Source organism: Mus pahari, chromosome 3 (assembly GCF_900095145.1).
Source record: "Mus pahari chromosome 3, PAHARI_EIJ_v1.1, whole genome shotgun sequence".
In the NCBI taxonomy this organism is placed as follows: Eukaryota; Metazoa; Chordata; class Mammalia; order Rodentia; family Muridae; genus Mus; species Mus pahari.
Genome location: NC_034592.1, coordinates 10,091,832 through 10,102,918, shown reverse-complemented (window position 1 = coordinate 10,102,918; position 11,087 = coordinate 10,091,832). Strand labels below are relative to the sequence as shown.

At 37.8% G+C, this 11,087-nt stretch overlaps 1 protein-coding gene across 8 annotated transcripts in view; it reads left to right on the top strand.

Moving 5' to 3' along the window:
* Positions 1-11,087, top strand: part of Abi1 (abl interactor 1) — an 86,102-nt gene that overhangs the window by 36,180 nt on the left and 38,835 nt on the right. For all 8 annotated transcript variants that reach the window (XM_021193584.1, XM_021193585.1, XM_021193587.1 and 5 more), the window contains exon 2: positions 3,333-3,500. In XM_021193584.1, coding sequence (XP_021049243.1) covers positions 3,333-3,500 — 168 coding nt within the window. The remainder of the gene's footprint in view (positions 1-3,332; positions 3,501-11,087) is intronic.

The following is an 11,087-nucleotide window of genomic DNA, read 5'->3' as shown; positions in this document are numbered from 1 at the left end:
GGGAGGCAGAGGCAGGCGGATTTCTGAGTTCAAGGCCAGCCTGGTCTACAGAGTGAGTTCCAGGACAGCCAGGGCTACACAGAGAAACCCCGTCTCGAAAAATGAAGTAAAATATATGAAACATGGATTAGTTAACAGCAAAGGACTAAATGAAAGGAAAGCCAGTATTTTAATCTAAATGTGAATTTTTGTATATGAACAATGCATAAATATATAACATGTCAGATTTTTTGAGGAGTACAAGAGGGACTTGAAGAGAGATTGTCCTTCCAGACAAAAGATTTTATCATCACAGCTGTGCAGCAGAGACCTTAATGTTACTATGGTGAGCAATGGTGTATTCCTTAAGACTTCTCAGGGAAAGGAAAGGCTTGTATATTGCCTATACTGTGTGACAGAAGATGTGCATAACTTAGGTCACATGACGGGACATTGTTTCCCTGAGCAGGAGACTGAGATCTGGCTGCTGCATAACCTGTGCAGTCTGATAGCGGCTTCACACCGGGTGTGGGTGCACACTGGTGTATGGTGGGCATGTTGCCTTGCTTACAGCCCTTTTTGTTTAGGGCCTGCCTTGACTAACAGTGAATTGCATTCTGTTTATTATTTAGGTTGGTCTTGAACCCAATCACATACAGTGTTTCTGTAGTTTGTGTCGTAAGCATTTTAAAGTATAAGTGCATTGTGATGATGATGATAAAGGGATTACTTTATCATCATAGTTACTTGGGCAGTGATAGAACTTAAAGTTTCAGAACTGTGTTATTTATATATTAGAAATGCCAGGGAGATAGAAACTGACTAACAGGCTTACAAATGTTTTCTAAAATACAGTTAAATATGAAGATACTTGTAAGCTGTTTTGTGTGAGCTTTCCAGTTATAAAACAGAGTATGCCACAAATCCTATTCTTGTCCCCAGGCCTCCGTTTGTGAGGCAGGCTCTCCAGTGTTGCTAATCGTTTTCTGCCTCCCAGATGCTTGGATTATAATAGCTGTATAGTGTCACTCCTGGCTTGAGGATGTATTCCTTCTCTTTTGGGGAGGTAGGTTTTGCCCTAATAAAAAGGGAAAATGATTTACCTGTATGTAAAAAAAGAGTAAGGAAGAGGAAAGGCAAGTGAAACAAGTTTATAGTTGGGGACAGTGGTTTTTTTCCCCACTGGAAAAGGAGGAAGGAGGGAGCTAGAAGGATGAAGAAAGATTGTGATTGCTTATAACTAGAAGTTTTTTACTTTAGGCAGTGAAAGATTTTTACAAAATTTTTCCACTCACTCCATCCATCCATCCATCCATCCATCCATCCATCCATCCATCCATGTCTTTTGAAGATGACATGATTGGGCAGAAAAGGACTTAACGAAGTCGTTAACTTCTTTTCAAGGATTCTACTCCAGCTATCAGTCCTACTTTAGTAAGTTTGATGTCTGCAGGTGGATGAGGAAGGAGGCAGAAGTTGATCATAGTTGAGATGATCATAGAGTTTAGTTATCTAAGGAATTTCCTGTGTGGTTTATTTTAAATGCATTCACTGTGTTGCTTATTTTAAGTACAGCTATTTTAAACAATGAGCTTTTCTTTCAAAGCTGTGTATATGTGATTCCCTTTAAGTGGCCTTCATCTGTTGTATTAAGACAGGAATGACAAATGGGCTTCACATGATACATCAAATCCCAGAGTCATTAGTTAACAGAATGCCTGCCATGGTTAATGCCAGTTTTAATTCTGTGGACACATTCTTAGTTGTTTAGTAGTCTGTGACCCATTTTGTGTGCTCCTTGGACATACTAAGGTTGATTATAAAGTTATCTAAGGGACCTACAAACTTAAAATAAACTTAAAATAAACAAACTTAATAAACTTAAATAGCAGGAATTTTATGCAAATCTGCTGGTCAAATTTATAGTTTATATGAATGGAAATTAATGGTGACTTGAAATGCATTTTCTGGTAACACAGTCACCTGCTCTATTTCAAAAAGCATGGCCTCTTTTTAAAAATCAATTGTTACTGCATATATATATATATATATATATATATATATATGCATGCATATATGCAGTGTGTATACACACACACACACATACACATAAGTATTCCTAAAAATAACCTGTTGAGTCCATATAATGTTATTTGTATGAATGTCCTCAGGGCTGACCATTTCAAATTGAACAACCAGTTATGATAATCTTTCCTTACCTTAAAATTTAAAAAGGAAGCTCTGTAAAATACTGTCTTTGATTAAATATGACATTATTGTTGTGTAAGACAACATTTTACTTTATTGCATTGGGATGGAAAGCTTTTTATGTGTTTATGAGTAGTATTGTTTTTGTTAACATCTCATTGACTATATGCAGTTATATAATTTTATAATAAAGAAAACTGGAAAATAACATACAAGTTTTTGGTGGGTGGAAAAGGAGAAATAGATGTTCGTCTAACGCTGACATTTCCTCCCACTCATGTCTGTGGTTTGTAAGTTGAAAAGAAAAAAGAAAAAACAAAACCAGGCAGATGAAATTCTAGAATATAATGACTGAAATAATTATCTTATTCAAGTTTAAGTCTACCTGGCTTTTTAAACAAATATTTTTATATGCATTTTTAACTGTAGAAAACCTACATTTCCCCCTCCAGTTCTGAAGTTGGATTCTAGAACCTAGGTACTTGGACATTCTAGACAAGTGCTCTACCACAGAACAAGATTCTGTGTCCTAATGCAAAACAACTTGGTTTTTAATAGTGTGGATGGCTGCTTCTACTTAACATTATACTTGTTAAAAGAGCAAGAGAAAGAACTAAGACAAAAGATGATTTCAAAGGAAAAGTAAACTTGTTTTACACAAATAGCATAATTGTTTAAACATCTTAAGTAATCTGTAAGTAGTGACTAAGGTAAATAAATGAATTTAGAAATATTGCAGAATTACAAAACCAATATTTTAAACAGTCTGTTTTCTGTAACCTTATCCAGAATCCCAAGAATCATCGGATTTGTTACAAACTTTTTAAAATTACTCCTCCATCCAATTTTTTATCATTACTGTGTGTGTGCACTTTGTGCATAGGTGTGAGGGTGCCAGTGCCACAGAGTGTATGGGGAGGGCAGAGGACAGTTGTGAAGCTGTTTTACTCCTTCCACCGTTAAGGGGGTTCTGGGAAGTAAAATGATGTCACTGGGCTTGTGCAGCAAGCACTGTTACCCATTGAGCCATCTTGCCAAACCAATTTGAACTTTTTAAATGGGGGGGAGGGATTATTCTGTAGTTGTATAGAATGTGTGTTTAATGAATATTAACTAAGTATTGGTTCTTTTTGTTCTTATTTCAGGCTACAGACAAGAGAAAAGCTCTAGAAGAGACCAAAGCATATACAACTCAATCTCTAGCTAGTGTTGCTTATCAAATAAATGCATTGGCCAACAATGTGCTCCAGCTGCTGGATATCCAAGCATCTCAGCTGCGGAGGATGGAGTCATCCATCAATCACATCTCACAGGTACCAGCTTGTAAAGTCTTCTAGGTTCATTTTTAGTCAAATAGCAGCACGTGTAGTCATGTATTGCTTAATGATGAGGGTATATACCTGCTAAGAAATGTCACTAGGAGATGTTACTGTGGTGTAGAGAGCACCTACATAATCTGCATGGTGTAACTTTATCCACTATTTCCTATGTATAGTTGATATTGGTAAGAGTGGGAAATGCAAGGTGCATGAGGATGTTGTTGGTGTAGAAAAGCACAGTTTTAAAAATAATTTAAAAAAAAAGTAATAGTCTGCTGGAGAGATGGCTCAGTGATTAAGAGCACTAGCTGCTCTTTCAGAGGACCCCATTTCAATTCCTAGTACAAACATGGAAGCTTTCTAGTTCCCAGAGATCTAATACCCGCACAACAGACGTACATGCAGGCAATACACATAGCATTTAAAAAATTTACTCCTAAAAAAATAAAGTAGTAATAATGTACTCTAATACAACAGTAACAAGTATTATAAATATATACACTGGTAACAGTTTATTATCATTATTGGGTAATTATACATCATAAAAGTGTTTCATAAATTATTGGCAGTTTAACAGATATGTTCACACAGTTACCACCATGAAACATGCAATTAATGCATCACGTTTGGTCATTAATATGTAATCCTAATAGAACTCAGGCATATAAGCAGTCTCAGACAAATGTAATGATGATATAGATAATCTGGGAATGTGGAATCCTTCTTACCTTGCAGTTTGTATTGAATGATTGTAGTTATCACTTTTAGCTTTGTTTTGAGTTGAGTAACCCTGTTTTTTTGTTTTGTTATGTTTGAAATAGTCTCACTGTGGCCCCGTTGGTCCCTCCAGCTGCCTTAGCATCTTTTGTAAAAAGAGTTAATTTTTTTGTGTGTATGTAAGTGTTTTGCCTACAAATATGAGTCTGTACCACATGAGCTTCCTGATACCAATGGAAGCTAAAAGAGGGCATTGGGTTCCCTAGGAGTGGTGTTACAGAAGGCTGTGGGCTGTCATGTGCTTCCTGGGAATCAAATCTGGCTCCTCTGTTTCTTCTAAAGCTTTCTTTTGAGGTAGCCTTGGTAAGCTGTCCAGGCTGGCCTTCAATTCTCCATTACTGTGCCTCTGAGAGGCTGGGATAACCATGACTGTTGACTTTTGTTGAGGTAAAATAAATTACATATAATTTAAGCTTATAATAGTATCTTGCAAATTTTCACATATTCCCAAGAGATCGTCAACATAAAGAAAGAAACGTGCTTTTTGTAAACCTTCCCTTCCCATTCCCTGTTCTCAGGCTTTTTTGTTGTTGTTGTTTTCGAGGCAGGGTTTCTCCGTGTAGCTCTGGCTGTCCTGGAATTCACTTTGTAGACCAAGCTGGCTTCGAACTCAGAAATCCGCCTGCCTCTGCCTCCCGAGTGCTGGGATTAAAGGTGTGCGCCACCACGCCCGACTAGGCTTTTTGACATTATAGAGTAGTTTATATTTTGTAGAATTTCTGTGAATGCAGTCATGCACCTGTCCCCTACCCCTTTATTTGGGTTCAGCTTTTTCACACAGCATATTTTTTTTATTTGAGATTTGCCTATATCGTTCCTTATAAAAGAGTCATTGCTTTTTATTGCTGAGTGATTTCCATTGTTAAGCATTTGTGTATCTGTTGTTGGAAATATAGATTGTTTTCATAATTTTGCCAATTACATATTAAATTTATACAAATGTTTATATACACATTTTCCATAGTCAAATGATTTTGTTAATTTTTAAAAATTATTTTTTTATTTATTTGTATGTGGGTACATATGTGTCCCAGTATGTTTGGACGTCAGAGGCTAGTTATCAGGAATGGTTCTCTCCAGCCCACCTTGTGGGTCCTGGGGTGTGGTCCGGTGTCTGGCTTGATAGCAAGTGCCTTTATGTGCTGCTTTAACATTCTCATTGCTTCTGCATTTGTTTCTTTAGGGCAGATACATTTGTGTGAAATGAATAGTTTCATGGTATATGCCTGTTTACAAGAAATTGTCATTGTTTTCTAAAGTGATTTATTGTATAGTTTGTGAAGAGCTCTTATAAGGAATGAGATCATAGATTACTTTTTATGCATCTGTGAAAGGGAACAAGGTTTTGTATTTGCTTTTACTCTAATAAGGTGAACTATATTGTGAACTTAGTATTTGAACACAGCTTGCTATACTCACAGTTCTGGAGCTCTGCCATGGTTTTTCCAGGACTTCCAGGGGAAGGATAATCTCAACACTAGGAAGACTGAGACAGGAGGACTACTGTGAGTTCAAGACCAGGATGGGTTTCCTCAGTAGCCAGCTGAGTCTTTTTCCACACTGTGGCTCTGATCAATGCAGATCCATTTGGCCTACTCTCATACCACTCTGATCATCTTTGTGCCTCACAGGCCTCTTCACTGTAGCTGCAAAACTTTCTACCTGCTTATTGTTGAAATGCGAATTTTAAAAAAGATGCTGGCTGGGCATGGTGTCTCACGCTTTTGAGCCCAGCGCTTGGGAAGCATAGGCAAGATCTCTGAATTCAAGGCCAGCCTAGTGAGTTTCAGGATGGTCAGGGCTACATAGAGACACTCTATCTCAAAAACAAACAACAACAACAAAAAAAACTTGCTGGTTCATGTTTGATGTTTTTTAAATTGAAAAAGGGTCTCACTCTGTAGTCCAGGCTGGTCTTGAACATGAGTACTGTTTCGTCCTGTTCCTTTCCTTGTCTTTTTAGGTCTCTGCTTTTCCTTTCCTCTTCCTCCTCCCTCCCCTTTCCTTCACGTTTCCTTCCCCTTCCCCTTTCCCTTCCTCTCCCTTTTCCTCCTCCTTTTCCTCCCCTCTTTCTCCTTCTTTTCCCTCCCCTTCTATTCCCCCTTTCCTTTACACTTTAAAAAATTAATAAATATACCTGGGTGTAATGACATATACCTTTAATCTCAGCAGATCAGGCAGAAATAGGAGATTTGAGTTCAAGACCAGCTTGCTCTATACAGGGAGTTGCAGGGCAGCCAGGAGTACACAATGAGACTGTCTTTAAAAAAAAAAAAAAAAAAAAAGAGGAATATTACATAATAAAATTAAAAATGCAAATCTCATTAACAGTCATAATATAAGCCAGTACTGTGGCATTATGTACAGTTGTTAAGATTGGTTAGAAACGGAACAAAGTGACACCTTTGCTAATTTTGACATTCTGATGTCGGCTGTGTTAAATGTTGGCAGCTGGGAAGTAAAGTGGGCAAGGCCCCTTGCTTTGGTTGTGCCCTGAATACATATGTACTATAGGCATGTTGCTGTCATATTAAGACCTCAGTTCTTTTCCCGAAGCTTTGGAAGTTAACTTTGTAAATTGCATTAAATGACCTTAAGGTGTAAAAACAAGGACAAAAATGTTAAACTTGGGAACAAAATAAAACAAATTAATTATCCATGGACCTAGTTTTGCCACTGGAAAGGCTATCTGAGATCAGATATGTAGTGCAGTAACTTTCATACTGCATCATAAATACTAGGCATAAATACTCATCTTTTAAAACATCACACTTAGTACCAGATTTACTAATTAACATTAAGTATAATTTTTAAGAGTCCATCATTACCGTATAGCCAAGGCAGAAGAGAAGGAAAGCCTGTCTACAAATGTATTCCGCTCTTTACCACAAGTCCAGTAGCTAACTCTGAGTGAAACAAGATGGTAAGGTTAGACCATCAGTTCTAAATAAGATAATGGTGCCATTTGTGCTCATTAGTTTAAATTTCAATTATTTAAACATAATTAGTTATGCATGGGAAATATTTTCCTAGTCTTATTTATAAATATGATGAATGACAAAGATGGAAATTTTTTATTTTATTTTTTTATTTTTTGGTTTTTCGAGACAGGGTTTCTCTGTGTAGCCCTGGCTGTCCTGGAACTCACTTTGTAGACCAGGCTGGCCTCGAACTCAGAAATCCTCCTGCCTCTGCCTCCCGAGTGCTGGGATTAAAGGCATGCGCCACCACGCCCGGCAAGATGGAAATTTAAAGATTGGCAGATAAATATAGCAATAGTTTACTAAGTATGAGATGAGATGTATTTATGTAAGAAGCCTCAATGTTTTAGAAATCCCCACAAATATATTTATAAGTATACATACCTACCTTTTAGTCATTGGACCTAAGAAGCAAATAATGTACTAATCACAATTACATTGTTATTAGGTCTTTAGTGACATATCAGTGTGATCTAAGTAGTTAGAGTAGTACTTGCAAATACACATCCTCTTAACCATTGATGAAAATGTGCTTCTACTTTTTTTTTTAATCAAATGGCACATTACACTTGATAACAAATGCAGCGAACAGTTATGAATGTTTGACTGAATATTTCCTTTCTGTAATAGAAGTGTAGAGGTTAGATTTGCTTCCTTCAGGCCTTTTAAGCCAAACTTGCTTAAGGTTAATTGTGGGACGACAGTCAATCTATTTTGATGAGTTTATGTAGTCCTCATACCATTCACCATTAGAATACTGTTTCCTGTGGAGATCGGCACTGCTCAGGTGGTTCAGTTAATGCTCTGTTTGGACCTAATATAGCCATTGCCTTCCTCATCATTGTGGAGTCTTCAGGAATACTAATGATGTACAGCACAGAAACTCGTTTTGGACCTGAACAAGTGGCTTTTGTTGTTGCTGTTTGGGCTGAAAGGATTTTCATGCCTTTTCTGTTCCCCATTTTATAGCTCTGAGGAAATTTCTGTACTACACCTCTTCTCTTTATACCTCATTTTTACCGCTCTAGAGGTGGTGGGACCTGAGAAAATGGAGCGAATATAGAGAGCATTAGACAATTTGTATGTTAGGTTTAAGAGGAGCCACAGGAGTAAAGTGTCTAGTGGCCAAACAACAAATAGCAATAGCCAATTGCAGTGAATAATCTGAAGTCAGTGCACTCTTCTCCACTCCACCTGGGAGTGAAATGAAGCGTTAATCCAGGAATTCCACAAAGCTCTTTTCTTGGTTTCCTGGAGGTTTTTCACAAGCACTTAGAAATTTCACATGACTGGAATCTTGGACCATGTGTCTTTTTTTTTTTTTTAAAGAATTTATTTTATGTATGTGAGTACACTGTAGCTGTCTTCAGACACACCAGAAGAGGGCATCAGATCCCATGACAGATGGTTGTGAGCCACCGTGTGGTTGCTGGGAATTGAACTCAGGACCTCTGGAAGAGCAGTCAGTGCTTTAAACCACTGAGCCATCTAACCAGCCCATTTATGTGTCTTTTTTTTAGCCATGATGGGGATGGAATTGAACCCATTCTTTAGGCCTGCTAGGCTAAGTGCTCTGTCCCTGAGCTGAAGCTCTTGGCTTTTCAGAAATGATCTTCCTGCCTGGTGGTGCCTGCCCTTAGATACTGCTGCTTCTACTTCATTCTGCTGGGAGGTAGGCATGTGCTACTGCACAGCCACTGTAGGCTTTCCTTCCAGTCTCCTCCTCCTCCTCCTCCTCCTCCTCCTCCTCCTCCTCCTCTTCCTCCTCCTCTTCCTCCTCCTCTTCTTCCTCCTTTCCTCCTCTTCTCCTCCTTGCCCCTCTTCTCCATCCTTCATCCCCTCCTTTTTTCTCCCCCTCCTTCTTTCCCCTCCTGTCTTTTCCTGTTCTCCCTCCCAGCTCCTCTCTTTCCCTTTTCCTTATTCCTCTGCCCTACCTTCACTTCTGCCCTTTTCCTTGCTTCTTTCTGTGATGTTATGTTATTTTTTGAGGCAGAATTTCACTGTGTATTCAGACTGGCCTGGAACTTAATCTGCAGCCCAGAGGTGACCTCAAGTTCACTGCAATCATCGTGCTTCCTCTGCTCTAATGCTAGGATTACATAGTGTATGCTATCACACCCTTCTTTTTAAAATTTTCTCTTTTTCTGACTGTTTAATTTGAGTCAGTGTGTGGAGTGTGTGTGTGTGTGTGGTGGGGGCAGTAAATATAGCTACTATCATTAGCTTTCATTCCACAAATCCCACTCCCCAATTGAGTACTACAACAAAGATTGCTAAATGCCAATCACTATTACTTGAGTGAATATAATGAAAATCTAAAATCGGTTACACCTCTTTCTGTCTCTAGTCTTGTTTTCTTGAGTGCTTATATATAGTACATAAAAATGCCAGAGTATTTTACACATGTAAATAACTATGAATTAATTTATCCTCACAATACACTCATTATAAAGCTTAATGTAGTAGCACACGCCTTTAACTCCAGCTCTCAGGAGGCAGAGGCAGGAAGATCTCAAGTTCAGGTTAGCCAGGGCTGCATAGCAAGACCCTGTTTCAAAACACAAACCAGTCAAACAAGAAAACAAACAGCACCAAGCCCCATTGCAGGTGCAGAGCCTAGGTAATTTAGGATTATGTACTATTAAAAATGGCATTATGAAAAAACATCAAAAATACACTATATGCATACATGAAATTCTCAAAGAATAAATGAAAATATTTTAAAAATGGCATGTTAACCAAGCAAATTTCTCCTTAGAATCTGTTATTACTTGTACTATTCCTTTTCCTAGACTTTTTTTTTTTTTTGCAGGGCCAGTGCTAGAGTTCAAACTTAAGGCCTTACACTTGGCAGATGAGCATTCCTCACCTTAGTTCACCTACAACCCTCCTTTAAACTTCTAAAGGCAATGCTCTGCCTGACCTGTTTTACTACAGTCCCAGTCAAGTCTCTGAGTACAGGGCCAAGTTTGGTCTAGAACCCAAGATTCTTACTGTTTCTGCAGGGATTATAGACATGCTCCGTCATCTAGATGGTTCTAATAGTTTTGTATTTAATTTGTCTTCTTTCAAATAGCTTTTAAAATACATTTTATTTAGTGGCTGTCACACATGCTTGTGTGCATGCATGTATGTGTGTGCATGTGCATGAGTGTGTGAGATCTTGCAGGGATTGCTTAACTGTGGTGGTGGTCTTTTAAGAGGATGTTGTGCTGTCACTTGATGGCTGTTTCCATCTGGAGATGAGGCTATTATATTTCTGGATATTTTTGTATTTATACACATGCACACACATATACTTGCATATTTTAATTTCTCATGCTGTGCTATCTTTTCTAAATATACCGTTCTTATATCTTTAGGAAATTGCTCAGTTTTACTTTCTGGCTATGTCTATTATATTTTTTTTCTCCTTTGTAAGTTTCAGTAGTTTTTTGTTTTTTAATTTATTGATTAGTTTTTATTCTGCACGGATTTTCATTATGATTATTTTTATTGTTTATTACTCCTTTATTCCTTGTAAAGTTCTTTTCAGATTCTGGTTAGGAACCCCCCCCCCCCGTTCCTTATAGAATCTGGTAATTTTTTTTTTAAGAATTTAAAGAATTGGAGATTAAAATGCCTAAGCAGAGCTTTGTTGCTATAGTGTTAATATTTTTGTTTCTATTTTTTATTTTTATTTATTTATTTATTTTTTAAGATTTTATTTATACAAGTACACTGTAGCTGTCTTCAGACACACCAGAAGAGGGCATCAGATCTTGTTATGGATGGTTATGAGCCACCATGTGGAACTCTGGACCTTCAGAAGAGCAGTCGGGTG